The sequence below is a fragment of the Squalius cephalus genome, assembly GCF_949319135.1.
Source record: "Squalius cephalus genome assembly, chromosome: 20".
Taxonomy (NCBI): Eukaryota; Metazoa; Chordata; class Actinopteri; order Cypriniformes; family Leuciscidae; genus Squalius; species Squalius cephalus.
Window position 1 is genome coordinate 23336901 of NC_137141.1, and position 18170 is coordinate 23355070.

Genomic DNA, 18170 nt, shown 5'->3' on the forward strand with positions numbered 1-18170 from the left:
ATGTCAATAAGCCCGTAATGAAGATATCTACGTCTCCTTTTGATGACCCAAAGTGGATTCAAACAAAGAAAACAAAGCGCAATTGGTGCATGAGATGGTTAAATTTTATTGTTGGTTACCTTTAGTATTGAATTAAATAGTATAGGAAAACAGTATAAAGTACATGGAATATGAGTGATTCTGAAGTTAGAGAGGTTTTAATGAAGTACAACTGAAGAGATCTTGACTTGTTTCTAGAAGGGTGGATAACTAGACTTCTACGCTCCTCCTATTTCTGACCAAGCTGGGAGAGCTGTGGAGAAATGAATGGGTTTAGTCTTAAAAGCTCTGATACCACAAAATCACATTAACACTTAAACAAAACTAGGACTGAATAATGAAAACTACTGAATCATTTTTCAGCATACAGTCAGTGTCATATAAGTTCACGACTACAGGAAGAATTGGGAAAAAGCGAAACCCTCCCCTTATTTTCACTCAGAGCAAAGCGGTAAAAGTATATTAACAAGAAATTGATGTGGAAAAAAAACTGGGCAAAATGTTTAAAAAATATTTACAGAGGGAAAGGCACGTTATGACTTGGTGTCAACTTTGTTAAGACAAAGTACAACGTAGATTTGCTTCAAGCAGCAAAAAGCATTCCAAGACACTCAAAGCAGTGTTGTTCTCTCCAACTCTGGGATAATCGGTTGGATTTTAGAGCAATGGATCGCGGAGCAGTTGATTTTTCACGCAATTCTGTCCTTGTACGTGAAAACGTATTTTGATGAATTTGTACTTTCAACTGAAGTGTGACGCAAATCGGGTGACACATCTTGAATGTTGCATGTAAATGTTCTGTTTTTATAACATGCATTTCCTATCAGTTTATGCTGTGTAGAGGAAGTGATCATACCTGTTTAATGAACTGGGCAGCATTGAAAAGCTCACTACAGCCATAAAGAACCCGCTTCCCTTGCTTGGCCTGAAGAGAAGAAAATCATTACACTCGTCTTCATAAGCAAGTTCTCGTAGCACATTTTACATTTGAAAATGGGCACAGTCATACCTTTGTGTAGTCAACAAGATTCTGATACTCTATGTAATTGCCTCCACCAACGACAAAGACGATGGCCTGTGAAATGAAAATCTGTCATCAGTTGTTCAAGTTTAATCATGTGTGAATTTCAACGCAAACTGTACAAACGCTTTGTATTAAATAAAACCCTGTAATATTTCAATTGGCCCTCCTACAGACGTGAGCTCAGACACTCTGGGCTTCCAACTCACTTTGTCATCAGCAGGGCCTAATCTCCACTAGGAACAGAAGGCTATCTGTGACTAACATTAACCCAGCCAGGTTACAGCACATGGGCGCCAAACTGTGAAGATACCGTATCAACATCCTCATGGTGCAAAATGCTTTTGCCTTTTATACTCACCTCTTGAAAAGGGTTCTTGTTCCTTGGAATGGAGCTGAGGGAGTTAAACAGTTAGGATTAATTCATCATCACAGGCAGAGAGTGAAAATAGCTGATCGTTGTGGGGGAAAAAAACTACAGATCTTCTTATATTCTAAATATTTTCAGTGGAAAGTTCCAGCTCTGGCAAGGATGTGCAGATCCGTTATTTACCTAACTTCAATACTGCCTTATGTATATGCAATAAAGACACAAGCGATTTAGAATTCCTCCATGGATCAAATGCCTTTAACATAATATTTAAATACAGTGGGACCAAGTTAAACACAGGGATGTATCATTTGAAAATATAAGGAGCCTAGTCTTCGTCTTCAGTGTCCTACCTCTCGCTTCCGCGAAGCATCTTGGGATCAAAGTATCTGTAGTCATCCGTCTCCTACAAAAATCACAACACATAACATTAGGGATTACAGAGCGCGTAAGCAAATTAAGGATGAAATAACACTCAGCGCACCCTCCCCACATCACCACCCTAAAAACCACCTCATCTATCTATATTAAATGCTTATCAAGATCTAATGCTTCCCAGCAACCATTCGTCTGAGAACCAGAAGCATCAAACAGTAAAATGTCCTCCAGTTTGATTTAAAAAGCAAGATTATCATCGCTCTGCTTTGAAGAGTCCTGACACAAATTGAGGAGAACTGTCTCTGAGGCAGGGGCCAATGGCCTCCTACTTCCTCATCCTCTGTATCGGATGGGCCAAGCCTGTCTCTTCCCCCACGGGACCTCAGTCAGCCCGGCCTGGCAGGCCTGGCGCTCTGGTGCATACTTAATTCTGGGAAGAAATGCTTTGCCGTCAACTCACTGAAAGAAGAGACCCACTCCACATCCAAATGCTAAAATGCTCTAGATTTTTCTGCTATCGGTTTACCCTCACTGGGTAGCAAAGCTCAGTATTAATAGTGAGAGCCGAACACACTATTGCAACCTGGTCGCACAGGCCCATCTGCAAGGACTATCTGACGAGTGGAGGAGGCAGGAGATTCTGAAGCACTCAGCTGCCCAGTGTCCCCAACAACAGCCGTATTGTGCAGAGCACTGAAATTCCAGTAGCTGAGAAAATGATAATACGGTTATGTTCAATTCAGGTTTATGGGCAGTGAAGGGGAAGCATTTCCAGTCGGTAACGGGATACGGCAATCTGTCCACCCCAGCTTTTAAGACCGAGAAGATCAGAGGGACCCTGAGGGTGTTTCAGACGGAAAAAAGGTCTTTATGTCAAGGTACGAGAAAGGGAATCTAAAAGGCCACTGTTACACAAGTGAATGATTGCAAGAGCTTATATGTTAGCTAGCTGTCTCAATTACAGCGTTTTATATTTAAAACACATCGGGATAGTTCTTGGAAGTGTGCTTAGGGAGAATTCAAGATGTCTAAATAGAGAAGAGTCCTATTATGAGGGTGCTGTCAAAGATTTGCCACATCATATCCTTTGTGGTAATTCCACATTTATAAAAAAAATAATACAAAAAATTCAGCATTAATCATTCCCCCCACACTGTGCCGGCAGCTAGTTGATTTCAAAGCATCAGGAGAAATTTTCAAAGCAGATTTTTCCTTTAAGGTGATCCAACAATAACTTGAAAACCACCAGTGTGTTCAAATAACTGATGCTTTATATGCAGACAATGAGATCCTTAAACCTTAGCAGAACACAATCCAATTATTGCTGAAATAGCTTCGGCTTCTGTACAGACGCCCCCTAGTGCTGCGCACCTGAGGGGTTTGCACCTCTGTTTCGCCTCACAGAGGTGAAAAGCCCAAATGGACTGCTTCCAAATCCCTTAGCCCTAGAAACGTAATATATCATGCTTCGGGTTTGCTCACTAGAAACCCTCTCCCTCTCTCCGCAGGTGTTCCCCTGGCTGAGACATTCGCATTAACCGTGCAGCTCAGATTGCCTGGATTGAAGTCTCGGCACACTCAATGAGCCTCTTCAGTGCCCCGTTCAGAACAAATTCAGTGTCCCATAGCGCTGCAGTGTAATATGCATTCAATCACAGTAGGAGGTAAAGCAGTCAGCCTTGGTGATGCACAATAACAAGTGTACACTGGACACAATGGTCTTTAAAGATTTTTGGATTTAGACTTTTAGTTAACAATCGGGAAGATATTAATTACTACAAGATTTCATACTAATATAGCAGCAAAACATGTTAAATATTTGTGCTAAACGATGTTAAAGTTAAACGAAAAGTTAAAACAATGTAGGGAAAGGGAGAAATAGACAAGAGCGCTCACCGGGTTTGACTTCATTTCCATCAAATTGTCCAAGATGCGAGTAACTGGCAAGTTCTATATGAGAGGAAAAAAATAAATAAATCAAACAATCAAAATACCCCCCCCCCAAAAAACAAGCCATGTTTGCTTAGCAATTTATCATACAAGAGCCACAAATACCACAAAATCAGTAGTTCTGAAGGAAAAGTGCCTCTCTCAACAATCATTATCAACAAAAATATTGAGGTCAATAAATCAAAATGCACTTGAAATATAATCAATATGGCAACGTGTACAAAACAGTTACAAATCTGTCAAAAGTCGGAAAATTCCTGTTTATTTTTACGTCTCAGCTGTCAGAAGGTCCGAGATGTCGTTGCTATAATGTGTCGCTATGGGTTTGCGTCTTGCTTCAGACTTGACAGACAAAGTAGCATTCTGACACCACTTGCTGGCTAACCACTATTCATTTCATTCATTCTATAAACTACTCATTCAAATTTCTATTTGTTGTAATTATTCTGCTCACAGTAAAAAATAAAATACAAGGTGTATATGTTAGTAGTAGTAGTAGCACATTCATTACTGTGACTAGACAGTCTAATTACAAAAGCGACCATATATGTCTCTCTCAGGGAGTTGATTCAATTAAACTAAATTAAATATTTAAAAATATTACATAATTTATCGATGCCAGTGTGTCATGTATAATACCCCAACCAAATATGATGTGGCACAAGCTAAAATTTCATTAGACAATTTGAAGTGGAGTGGCAATTTCCCAGTCTTATTCATCATAAATTGGTTAAAAGCTGTATTCTTTTCCATTCACCTTCGTTAAAAACTGAAACCAGACAGTGGTTAAAATAGTCCTAATGGACAGAAGAATGTGCATTTGTGGAGCGATTTGGATCTGAGGGTTGTCTCATTTTACAATTGAATCAGTCACTTAAAAATCAGATGTGAATTGACTCCAAAGTACTCTGAAAACTATGCAGCACCAGAAGTTGCATTAATGGTAAGTAGTTTAATTTACTCTTATTTATGTACTGCATATTGATTTACCATTTGATGAAACTATCATAGTTGGTTAAATTAAGTCCAAGTGCCCTACAGCCCTATTATGTGAAACGTAGGCTGTTAGGCTATTAAAACGTGCAAAATTGTGACGTGACATGGCCTGTATTTATGAGATGATCATATAAGATTTATAGTGAAAGATGGAGATGCCTTTCTAGGAGATGCCCCTTTTTTACATTTGAGACCCTGTCTCTGAGGAACTCTCTACCCTGGTAATAACACACACATCCTCAATAAGAGGCACAATTTGAGGTGTAAATCGTTAAATTTAGCTCATGGTAGTCAATGCAGAAATGGATGGCTTGTTAATTCTTTTTTTCCTTAAGTGTAAGTGGTAATAATACTCACATGTTGTTTCAGGACCAGATTTTTCACCCCCTCCATCACAAATTGGGAGCCAGTGTTCATCACCCTTGAGAACAGTCTGAAAAAAGACACGCCACTCCATTAAAAACACATCAACAAAAGGATTCACATTTTGAGAATTAAATTTGGTGTAGCCTCATACCCCATTGGTTTCACTCCAGTGCTCCCATAATTGGCTGGCGTTGCAGCCATCTTGGTGAAAGCTCTGGAAAATAGGTCATATTAGTTTGCAACACCACTGTTCTCATCTTTCTGCTGAATTTAATGTAGTAACTAGGCAAATGTGACAGCGTGTTATGGTGTGTTTGTTGACAATGGCCAGAACTTACTTCCACTGCTTTATGTAGTTAAGTGAGGATAGGTCGCAGCTTGCATCAACCATGGCTTTCTTGTACTGTTCTAGATCAGCCTAAAAAGAACCAAATGTCTTTATTCAACACTCAACTCTCAAAGATGAAAACAAAAATCCACCATTCAAGAGGAGCTGTTTTTATAGAATGAAGGATGACATATAGCTCAAAAGCCATAAGCATCCATCAGGGTGAGGAGAAAATCTCATTCCTGTTAGAGACATACCACATGAGTGATAGGGCCATTTTCTTGTCAGACAACCTAATTACAGCCTCAGAAAACAAACACCAAATTGGCTGTTTTTGAAGTTTAAGCAAATACTCAGCCAACAATAACCCACGCTGGTTCACAAGGACACAGATGAAAGAAATGATACCAAAAGACATGGAAAAATAGTTCAAACTCTAAGCACACCATTCTGTTTTTGGAAAGTCAAAGCTTTTACAGCCTGCATTGATAAACATAATAGAGAGTGACAGTCAGCACAGGTCAGTGTGCTTTCTCCAGGGTTGAAATGTGGCCACTTGGACATCGTCCATCCCAGCTTGGTCCCACGGTTCCGTCCTCTCGCGTCGGAAGTGTACACAAGAACTCAAAACTTTCATTTGTATGGCCGTTTAAGAAACATCCCACAGAAGAGATCTTGCCATTAGCTAAACAATCCTGCTTTATCAAGGTACAAGAGTAATAACACTTGGCTGTGGCATCAAAGGGTGTCAGTGTTCCTCAAATCTGCGCTGCATGTGTCCCAAAGAACAACAAGGCTTTTGAAGACAGACTCTGAAAGTACAGTTTAAGAACCTGGGCTGAGCTTCATAGGAAATGGACAGAATGTTTTTGGCTCCATGTGTCCCCAAACAATGAAATCCATGCATTTGCCACTGATTATAATAAACTGTAGTGTTACCGAAAGTGCACATCAGGGTAGCCCACCACAGTCATCCTTGAACCTACGTTTTAGGATTATTTATCTAGTACTCTTAAAGGAGTATCCTGGGTTCAGTACAAGTTAAGCTCTTTCAACATCGTTTGTAGCATAATGTTGATTATAACAAAAAATTATTTCCACTTGTCCTGCATTTTCTTAAAAAAAAAAGAAGCAAAAAAAAGGGGACAGAAAGAAGCAAAAATCTGGGTAACAGTGATGCTCAAAGGAAATGAAAGGTGCCAACCCATAAATATTAAAATACCTATTGTTTCAATAGCACAGCCACAAGATGTAAACAATATGCATACATGATTTTATTGTGAACAAATTGCTTAACGTTATATCCAATTTTACACTTTTGTTGTCATGACAACATTACGCATAAAATGACAAAGACAACTTCACTGCTTAATTAATACACAATTTTTAACAGAAAATGTTATGTCAGTGCTTCCATAAAAAAGTAAGCCACACAATTCGCTTTTGTTGAGTGGTAATCAATATTATGCTGGAAATGCTGTCAATAAACTTAACTTGTACTGAACCCAGATTATTCCTTTAAGGTTGCTATGATCTGTGATGTTTCTTATGGGATATAGTTTATTATGATAACTACTTGATCATGACCGTGGTGGTGTGGGGCCTTACCTCAGATGGGGGCTGCTGGGAAGTGATGTAGTAGATCAGAAACAGCCTCATCTTATCCTCTGCTGTTCCAGCTACCAATAAGAACAACATTTATACAGTCATCATGCAAATGCATACAGTTACTTTAAATTCAAGAACTAGTAGAGTTTGTTGAAACAATCATTGCGCTCATCGGAACAATAAAGCATTGTGTATCACTTGAAAAAAACAACTGATCACTATCATTATAGTAGATGGCCATTCCTGTGTACTCATAAGAAAACCCATGAACCAACAGAGGACCCTGTGGAGATTAAGAAACAGTGTCCTCTTGAAACCTCACAATGCTGGCAGGAGAGAAAACAAATCCCGTCCTGTGGTAGCATCACAGAGAGCCTTTAAAGTGGGCCGCATCCCCCTAGGGATGTGATGCATTTCAGTCCGCTAAGCTGGAAAAATGACTGGATAAGGATGAGGGGGTGGGATAGGCTCTCATTAGGGGAAGGGGGTATGAGTTACTCATTCAATTAGTTTTGTTTGATCTCTCAGGATGGGGCTGCTCTTGGTAAAACAAAATTTTATGACAGTAAGGCAGTATGCCATGCTTTGAGGGATATAGTGGTGTTTGGATTACGGTCAAGCTCAAAGAGCATCTGACAAATCAAGGCTTATTAAAGCAATAAGCCACTTGAGGCCAAGCGTTACAGAGATTTTACCACAATTATGGGGTTTAGTCAGGCAGAATGTGTAGTTTGCCATGGTTGCCAAGCCACATATTAATCAAAGATCTTATTATTGTCATCATCAATATTATTACTATTACCTAGCAGTATTATTATTGGTTTGTAGCAACTTGTGCTGGTAGCATACAATTCAATTAATGTGCAGTCACCGATACGCATATTTTACAATGGCTTTGGGCAGGGCTCTTCCAATCAGATATTAGAGTACTGTCAGGTTATTTATTTGAGTGACAGTTCACATGGGATTGTTTTTACCTGTGGGCATTTCTACGGGGAATTGTATATAACTAAAAGACACTTTAATGTAGGACTGCATGATATGGGGAAAAAATCTGATAAAAATGATGGCCACACTTTATATTAAATGTCTTTAACTACAATTTACTTATATTATAAAAAACATAAGTACAATGTACTTATTGTGTCCATGTTGTTTTGCAAAACACTTGTGCTCCTATTGAGGTGGGATACGGGTAAAATGGGACAGGTTTGGTGGTATGGGTAGGTTTAAGGGTAAGGGTAAGAGTCAACAGTGTAATTATAGATATCATTACAGAAATTAATTTCGGACGTAATTATATGCAGGGATTTTTAAACAAATACAATGTAAAAACATGCATGTACACAATAAGTGTATTGTAACAAATTATTAATTTAAATGTTACTACACCGCCTAATATAAAGTGGGACCAAAATGACTATTATCAACAAAAAATTACAATAATAATAATATTATATTTAAGATGGGAACCTTTAAAGCTTCTCTTGTTGACAACAGCGGCTTAAGAACCGCTACTTACAAGTTTGGGAAGATGCATGTTGCCTTCCCAAATGCATGTTAATAAGTGACCCAAACTCAGAGAGAAGTTCATGTGGAGCAGCATTTACTGCCAACCAAGTCGCTCTGAGAAACTAAAAACACAAGATCATGAGCTGCTCAATTGTGAAGGAGCACAGTGCTGCACTTCACTCTGAAACACCCAACGCATATATTTATTCAAATATTCATAAATACATCACAGCCTTTGCGATTGGATAAGTCATATTGCTATTTCAGTTTTTATTTTGTTTAATTGTGCAGCCCTAATGTAATCTTTACTAGCATGAGAATACACAGAGCAGAAAAGGTCTGAAATATTACTGAAATGGACAATTCGGACAAGATTAAAATCACAGACAAGCTTTAGTAAATCTTTCATCACCCCACCTCCCTGTATGAAACTAATCCTGTCCAAATAGGGCTTAAGGTTCATTATCACAGATCTGAGATGGAACTGATGAGACTATTAGCCTTGAATGTTTAACACAAGGAAGACTCACCATCAGGATCACTGATAATGTCCAGCAGGGATTTATCAAGCGTGGATTTGCTCATAAGCTTCTCTTCGTACTCGAAGTACACATCAAGCTTACGGCTCTAAAGACAGACAGGCAAATTTAGAAGAAAAATATGCAACTCTACCTCGCAGAAATAATATAATGTGCTGAGAAAATGTAACCTAAGAGATGAAAAACATTTTTCTCATTGAGCACTGACCTTGATGTGGTCCAAAACTGCTGTGGCAACATTGGTGTGGAGGTCAATCAGTCTCTTCTTTTCCAGGAGCTCAGGAAGAGAACTGTTTAGAGAGAGAAGAGCACGCTGTTATCCTACTCTATACGCGTAGGGTCAGGCAGGGGTTCAACGGTAGGCCCTTTGTGAGTGCAATGACTAATACATATGTATAATATCTCTCATGCAATATGAGACAAGTACGGGATGTAATTAGATTATATAATGATATATTTCATTTGCATAATTGAATAAAAATATGTTCAATTTAAAACTCAAAAAAACTCAAAACTCAAAAAAACTAAAATGTTAAAATGTTATTCATCTGTTTTCAAACCCACATCATTTGAATATCACGACATCGATGTATGTCATAAAATAACATGCACAATACACAGTATTATTTATGAGAAGCAAAGGTCCAGCGAGTACACGCGTTTCTTGGAAAACTCACACTACCAGAAGAATTGAATGCATCATTGCTTTCCGAGAAGAGGGAGAACACGCTTCAACATGCTGTCTGTTAGAGACGATAACGTGCATAATACATAAAGCACATGAGTATAAATGTATTCATCACTTGTTAAAATTTAATCAGAATGATCAGGGAACTGAGTGAAAAACTTGACATTGTTCAGTGCGTTGGATTTGACAGACATTTTTTTATCCACGAACTATGCATTCTGATTTTCATTCTGACATTCCTGATTTTAATATTTTCAATAATTTTCTATTTGTGACTGAATTTATTTCCCCTTATTTTGGCAATAGATGAACTTTAAATAAGCAATCTTGAGATGAGTCCCTATAGACATCCATTTTGACCCTCAAATGCTGTGTAATATATATTATAAACTTGACAGGTGATTTTTTATTAAATGTAGTTTGACCACTATCTCTTCAGTTATTTAAAAGATTCAGGTAATTATAAAAGTTTAATAAAATGTTGCTTAATTTTACATGATTTGTTAAATTTAATGACCCCTTAAAAGATTTTAAATCATAAGCAAAATATATTATAATTTATATAAATATTATTTGAATAGTATGCTTGTAATTTACATTTATATTAATATTATTTATATAAATATTTTCAATTATATTTCCGGCATTTAAAAAATCCATCCAAATTAATATGCACATGTTAATAATTAACGTTCAATACATCATTGGTACTTTACGCAAAAATACACGATTACTTCATAGTACAAGGAACTTACCTGACGGCTGAGGTAAGTTTGGCAGTGTTATCTGACAACATACTAATGGCTCCATCATCCTCCCCTTCTAAGCCCTTTGAAGAAAACCACATTTATCCGTGTTAACCAGCATGCAACAATTCCTTCATATATAATTTAGCATCAGCCTTATCAACCTACCATGATGCTCTTGAGGCGTTTAACCTCATCCTCTTGGGCTCGATATGTATCCAGTTCCTCCTGCACGGCTTCTGCAACCTCAGGGAACGGACTGAAATGGTGCACAGAAATCAATTAAATGCTTTTCTGCAGAGGAGGCTAAAAATAAGTGTCATTAAGCTGTTGTAAATAAATCTGTATAATCTGCTGGATAGAGTCCTGAAAACAGGAATGACACTAAAACAGTTTCCAAAACACCGAACTGATGCAATTTTGCAAAAATTTTAAACATTAGCAAACATTCTTAAATATTAATGAACACTGTGACATCTGACAAACCAGATGAGTGAATTAAGACAACTAGGAATGCTTTCCTATCAAGCATTTACGTGTTTGCAGTTCAGTTGGTTTATTAAATGTCCTTAAAGGGATAGTTCACCCAAGAAAATTCTGTCATGTCATTACAAACCTGTATGACTTTCTTTCTCTGTTAAACACACACAAAAAAAAGATATTTTGAAAAATGTTGGTAAGCAAACTGTTTTGTTGCCAACTGACTTCCATTGTATGGACAAAAAAAAAGAAAAAAGAATACAAGTTTGGAATGACATGAGGGTGAGTAAATTATGACAAATTTCCTTTTTGGGTGAACTATCACTTATTTAAAAACTAGGACAGAATAAGATCTCTGGAAACTTATTAGCAAAATGTAGAGAAGTAACAGTCAAACGCACTTCCATCAGACACATTCTTACACAGTCATCAGTTTAATAGATTTCAAATCAGAATGAATTATATTTATAATAGATACTAAATGAAACTAAAAAAAAACAATTAAAACATTTATTAAATGAACAATAATTACCTTAATTTGGATACATGTTTTTTATCAGCAGTAGATATTTACCTTCCTTTGTGTTTTTGCCAAAATCTGTCAGCAGCAGTGAGATCATAGCTCTTCTTGTTTTTCTTTTTGGGTCGAGCTCCTGCTGGGCTGGCCTCTGACCCTTGAGACTCCTCCACACTGACCCGGTTCAGGTGGAAGTCCTGATATAGGGCATAATGTTGGTTAAGCAAGGCAACAGAACTGAATCAAAAACACAATACAGGACATAAAACACAATACACGCCAATAACATTTTACTCTGAATAAAAAATATACAGTGCTGCTCAAAAGTTTACACACCCCTTGCAGAATCTGTGAAAATGTGGATAATTTTAACAAAATAAGAGGGATCATACAAAATGTATGTTATTTTTTATTAAGTACTGTCCTGAATAAAATATTTTACATGAAAGATGTTTACATATAGTCCACAAGACCAAAAATAAATGGCTGAATTTATAAAAATGACCCTGTTCAAAAGTTTACGTACCCTTGATTCTTATTACTGTGTGTCATTATGGATGATCCATGACTGTTTTTTTTGTTTTGTGTTAGTTGTTCATGAGTCCCTTGTTTGTCCTGAGCAATTTAACTGCCTGATGTTCTTCAGAAAAATTCTTCAGTTTTCCAGCATATTTGAACCCTTTCTAGTGGGGACTGTATGATTTTGAGATCCATCTTTTCACACTGAGGTCAATTGAGGGACAACTATTAAAAAAGATTCAAACATTCACTGATGTTCCAGGAGGAAGCACGTTGCATTAAGAGCCAGGGGGTGAAAACTTTTTGAATTTGAAGATCAAGGTAAATTGTACTTATTTTGTCTTCCGGGAAACATGCAAGTATTTTCTGTTGCTTCCAAAGTGCAGTACTAAATGAAAAGGAATTGGACATCTTCAACCTGTTCAAAAGTTCTAACCCCTCGGCTATTAATGCATTGTGTTTCCTTCTGGAACATCAGTGAATGATTGAACCCTTTTTAATAGTTGTGTTTGAGAGTCCCTCAACTGTCATCAGTGTGAAAAAATGGATCTCAAAATCATACAGCCATTGCTGGAAAGGGTTTAAATATACAAAAGATGCTGGAAAACTGTTTTTAGGACCTGGATGATTTTTCTGAAGAACATTTGGCAGTTTAACTGCTCAGGACAAACAAGGGACTCATGAACAACCATCACAAAAAAAAAAACAGTCATGGATCATCCCGGTAACGACACACCATATTAAGAATCAAGTAATATGGTAAACTTTTGTAAATTTGTAAAAAAAAAAAAAAAAACAAAAAAAAAAAACTTTTGACCGGGTCATTTTTATAATTCAGCTATTTTTCTGTCTTGTAGTTGTAGACTATATGTAAACATCTATTATGTAAAATATCATATTCAGGACAGTAAAAATAACATGCATTTTGTATGATCCCTCTTATTTTGTTAAACTTATTTAGATTCTGCAAGGGGTGTGTAAACTTTTGAGCAGCACTGTACATAGAATAAAATTCCCTTTAGCATGGCAGAGCACTGCTGCCATACAGGGAGTTGAGAAAAGCATTTTTGAGATGGTGGAACAAAATACCAACTTGATTAATGATCACTGGCACAAAAAGCAACCCAGCACGTACATTCCACATTTCATGAAACCCTTTTATCATACATATGATAACTGCAATAACTTCATTTTTCCATATGCCACAACTTGAAACTATCTGAAGTTTCCATTTAGGGAAAAAAAAATACATTAACACTAGTAGAAAAAAAAGGAGTATTAATTGTGGGTCGTGTAAGGATATTTTAGGTTCTGCTCACCAGCACATCATGAATGAGAGCCTGATACGTCCATGTGTGGTGGAGAGGTGTTGCTAGATCCAAGTTACGATCTGCAAGAACAAACAGCGGCCTCTGGAAGCTGTGGGAGAGGTGGAGGGAAAGATGGGAGATTTTTTATGGCCCAAAACTTCTACATCTTTCTTAAGATGTCCTAGTATAGTAGAGTCTGTTAGTCTATTTATCCATCTGTCTGTCCATCCATCCATCCATCCATCCATCAAGATTTGTGTCTTGGATTATGCTTTTATAACAATAATAAATAGACTAAATACTTTACAGAGATTTATGGCTAAAACTAATATACATATTCTGTTCATATCAGTTGCATGGGGGTTTGCGAGTGTGTTTTTGCTCCACCTGAACTGGCCAGTGCCCATGGTGTCTCCGGTGAACAGGCTGTTACGAGCATCTCGCAGATTTTCTCTCAGTTTCTTGTCAAGTTTCTGTGATAAAAAAAAAAAAAGTGTTAAATCAACATGACTAATATTTCCAGTAGAAACGAGTTGTACAATATGTATAAAATAAATTAATCCAATAACCTGAGCGACAGGTGTTAATTTTGTCTCATATTACAGTGCGACATTCTTTCGCTGAAACTAATCATCTAAAAGTTCAGCACTCTAGTGAAAGCGAGCCAAGGTTGGACTGAGTCCCACATACGGAACAAAGAAGAATTCTGTACCATCAGTGAAACTGAATTAAGCGACTGTATCAGTTTGCACGCTGTGCACATAAACTAGAGTATAAAATGTACAAATGCACTGCAACAAAGAGATTATGTAGGGGTTGAGGTGGTCATTTGACCACAGCCATTCTATAATACTCTATTTCTGAATTCGTAAACCCCTCTTTACTGAGCAGGAGTAAACAAAGGTGTCTCGGTCTGTTTAAAAAGAAATTGAGGAACATTAAAAAACAGAGCAGTGGGTTTCTTACCACGGCTACCATTTCGGCAGCATTCCCTCTTGGACATCGGATTATTGGGACAGCACCTATGATAACAGGAAAGCTCACTGTTCTGCCAATAGGAGGGTGCATTAAATATCTGCTCACAGGCTCCCAAGACACACATAATCACATTTCAAAAACAACAATACAGGCTTGATCAATGTACTTAATTTGAATTGTGAAGTTTCTGCCACATACATTTCTAGTAGTCGTGTAGTATGTAAATAGACCTAAATGAAATATTCAATACGTATCTAAATGTTTTTGTCTTTGGAGAAATATACAGAACAACATTAGGAAGGTTCTGCCACCCAGTGGCTCTTTAAGACAGTTGAGAGTTAAACTAATGGCTGTAATGTGAGAATGAAATATTCAATACGTATCTAAATGTTTTTGTCTTTGGAGAAATATACAGAACAACATTAGGAAGGTTCTGCCACCCAGTGGCTCTTTAAGACAGTTGAGAGTTAAACTAATGGCTGTAATGTGAGAATGAAATATTCAATACGTATCTAAATGTTTTTGTCTTTGGAGAAATATACAGAACAACATTAGGAAGGTTCTGCCACCCAGTGGCTCTTTATGACAGTTGAGAGTTAAACTAATGGCTGTAATGTGAGAATTAGTATAAAAACGGCTCTTTAATTATGATTAAATATTAGGTCTTTAATCATGAATACTTCATGTACCACGAAAGAACTCTGCCTTATTAGAGTTCAGATGGATTATAAAGAAACGAATATCCCCATATGAGGAAAGGATTGTGTCTTAGCACATAAGATTTAGGGAGCAAGAAAAAATTGAGTATTTTCCATTGCTGTGCTAAAGCATCTTTAAAGGTGAAGGGTGTTATTTTTTTTCGGATGTTAAAATATTTTGTCCTAGGCCAGCTTAATATGCAGACTTCTAGAAGTAATTTGTTGTCTGATTCACCTCAAGAGTGTAAACAAACACTCACTGACACTGAGTTAGTAGTGGGAATTTCATGTTTGTTCAAACAATGGCAGACAGAGGGAGTGATTGGGAATCATTAACCATTATTTTATGCTATTTCATTTGGTGCTGATAGTGGCACAGAAATCTTTAAAAAAAATAAATGCTTCTAACTCATAAGTCATTATTTACAATACACTACTGTTCAAAAGTTTAGGGTCAGTAAGAATTTTTTTTAATTAAAAAAATACTTTTATTCAGCAAAGAAGCATTAAATTGATCAAAAGTGATGGTTAAGACATTTATAATGTTACAAAAGATTTCTGTTTCAAATGAATGCTGTTCTTTAAATTTCCTATTCATCAAATAACTGCTTTCAACATTGATATTAATAGAAATGTTTCTAGAGCAGCAAATCAGCATATTATAATGATCTATGAAGGATCATGTGACACTGAAAAAAATCCGCTTTGTCATCACAGTATTAAGTTACACTTTAAAATACATTAAAATAAAAAACAGTTATTTTAAATTGTAATAAGATTTAACTTTTATATTTTGATCAAATAAATGCAGCATTTGTGAGCAGAAGAGACTTCTTTCAAAAACATTTAAAAACATATTACTGACCCCAAACATGGCATGGCAGTATATGTGCATGAAAGGATAAAAAAAAGTCATTATTTACCAAGAGTGACAAAGAAGCAGAAGAGGCTATCCACTATTGTGTCCATTATGCCCTCCATGTCTGTGTCCATGATATCTGGCTTATTAATTGCTGAGGGGACAGAACAGTAGCATTATTAATAACTTTGTTTAGATTACAAATTAAATGAATAAACAAGTCAATAAGTCAATATTTGAAAACAGTCTAGCAGCTTACCATGATAGGAGATGTGTTCTTTGTTTTGATTGCAGAGAATGAACATATCATCTTCAAGTGTGATGAAGTTCAAATATTGATCAAATACCTGAGGAGGGACAGAACAGTCTGATACTTGAACTGCATAATAAAAATGAACAGTATGTTATTTGCCTTTCCTCAGGAATTTATAGAGCTCTAGCAGGAATTAAAAGTTCTAGCAATCTGAATCGGACATACAACTAACATTCACAATGAATAAATGTGTTTGACTTACTTTGGTCACCTGGTTTACAGCATTAGCTGTTAGAGCAGCACTTGCTATGTCCTCCAACTTGCTTCTGGAGATTGCGGAGATGAAGTTCAAATAGTAGGACTCATATAATTGGTTTCGTAAGTCCTGTGATGGTGAAAATAACCAAACCATTAGTTTTGCAATAGTGTGATCTTCACAAATTGTCCTGGAACGGGACTGACAAAAACACTAATTCAGCTGTTAAGTTAACATATTTACTTGACATATCCTGTCAACGTTCTCCTCTGTGGGCATTACAAAGTAAACGGCAGGAACATCTGGAATGGGGTCGCGATCTGAGTGCAACAAGCTACAGGAAACAAACAAAATGTAAACAATCAATCTCATTAAATCACTGATTTAAAAAGAAAAGGTCTTAGGGGTCCTCACAGGTGCAGAGTGATGCCCATGTCTCGTAACTCTTTCACAGACAGCAGAGGAGATATGATGTCTTGGCCAAAGCGATCGTAAATAAGTACCTAACAAGAATTGCAAAGGGTGAGTGTGCATGCAAATTATAACTATAAAAGCATCATTGAGTCATGTTTAAAAAGCACTGCAAGGTGTTTGTTGTGTAGACTTACCTTCCATACCGGCTCCGCTGCTGTGTTTTTCAGGGGTGGCGCATTGAAGTTAAGCATTCGCTTCAGAGCAGCTGAAAATAAATTTTTTAAATCACTTCTATCACTATTTAAAATATCACGAACAGACAAATATACTTGTTTGTGATTTAAAGGACTCAGTTCATAAACAAATCATTTTAATACAAGATACATTTCTGATACCAACATACTTTGGCAGTATTATATCAGAAACACATCATTTTCAGAATTAGCCTATGTATTTTAAACAACAAATGATCTACTGCATATTCATTATGACGAATAACATTTTACATAGTCATATTCTATTATCATATTTTTTATGATATGCATACGATTCGATATGCATACGAATCTAAATTCTACCGACACACAATACAATCTTTGTAGCGAACACTTGTGCAATGTTCACACGCTGCCCATTAAAAAAAAATAATCTACAGCATATTCATTAAGACGAATAACATTTTACATAGTAGCACCTGCACAGCGACTGTCAATATCCATAAATGACAATGACAACCGTAAAAATAATAACCTCAGCATACAAACTGTACCCATGAAACATTAAGTTCAACCATGATTATACTCTACCACAAAATATTAAGCTTAATAGTTTTCGCTGAGTGAGTTTAGCTAGCTTGTCAAATCAAATGATGGGTTCCTTCTGAGAGGTAAAAGGGATATTAATAGCTGTAGATTTCATAAACGAGCTGGTTGACTGCACGTAGTCATAAAAGCACAAATGCTTATTTAACTATTCATGCTGTATAAATCCTTTCATCTGATGTTAACCAGCTGCTAGATGAACAACACGGTTAGCATCCACAGCTACACTGACAGGACTGTACAATTGCAGCTGTTATGTATTCGGTGCTAATGTATGTATTAGAAATAAATACTATTTTTTTTAAAAAACGCCTGAAAATCATCAACATCAGCAGTACCGAGTGTTTCAATATAAATTCAAACTTATGGACAGACCTGTCTGTTTTTCCCGGATGGAGGCCGCCATCTTTACTGTTTATGCAGTGACGACTGCGAGGGTGACGTGGCGACCGGCGAACCGCGGTCCGTATGCAGAAACGCGCACCGTGACACATGATCAATGGCATGAGTTATTGGGAAATGCT

The 18170-nt window shown here is 36.8% G+C and overlaps 1 protein-coding gene across 1 annotated transcript; it reads right to left on the reverse strand.

Annotated features, from left to right (window-relative positions):
* Positions 1–84: 84 nt before the first annotated feature.
* On the reverse strand, positions 85–18119 carry scfd1 (sec1 family domain containing 1). Its single transcript, XM_079852671.1, has 25 exons — positions 18022–18119; positions 17020–17090; positions 16826–16914; positions 16655–16745; positions 16418–16540; positions 16162–16249; positions 15967–16056; positions 14334–14389; positions 13755–13840; positions 13377–13476; positions 11596–11735; positions 10710–10800; positions 10551–10624; positions 9316–9397; positions 9099–9195; positions 7057–7127; positions 5459–5538; positions 5272–5334; positions 5112–5187; positions 3705–3758; positions 1784–1836; positions 1422–1455; positions 1049–1114; positions 896–964; positions 85–292 (listed from the first exon to the last, which is right to left on the reverse strand). The coding sequence occupies exons 1-25, from the start codon at positions 18050–18052 to the stop codon at positions 269–271; spliced, it is 1899 nt and encodes a 632-aa protein (XP_079708797.1). The 5' UTR covers positions 18053–18119; the 3' UTR covers positions 85–268.
* Positions 18120–18170: the final 51 nt, after the last annotated feature.

Coding starts and splice junctions, on each gene's coding strand:
- scfd1 (XM_079852671.1), bottom strand. CDS start 18,052: ATGGCGGCCTCCATCCGGGAAAAACAGACAG. Junction 5,539..7,056: donor CCCAGCAGCCCCCATCTGAG/GTAAGGCCCCAC, acceptor GGTTCTTTTTAG/GCTGATCTAGAACAGTACAA. Junction 3,759..5,111: donor ATCTGGTCCTGAAACAACAT/GTGAGTATTATT, acceptor CCTCTCATATAG/AACTTGCCAGTTACTCGCAT.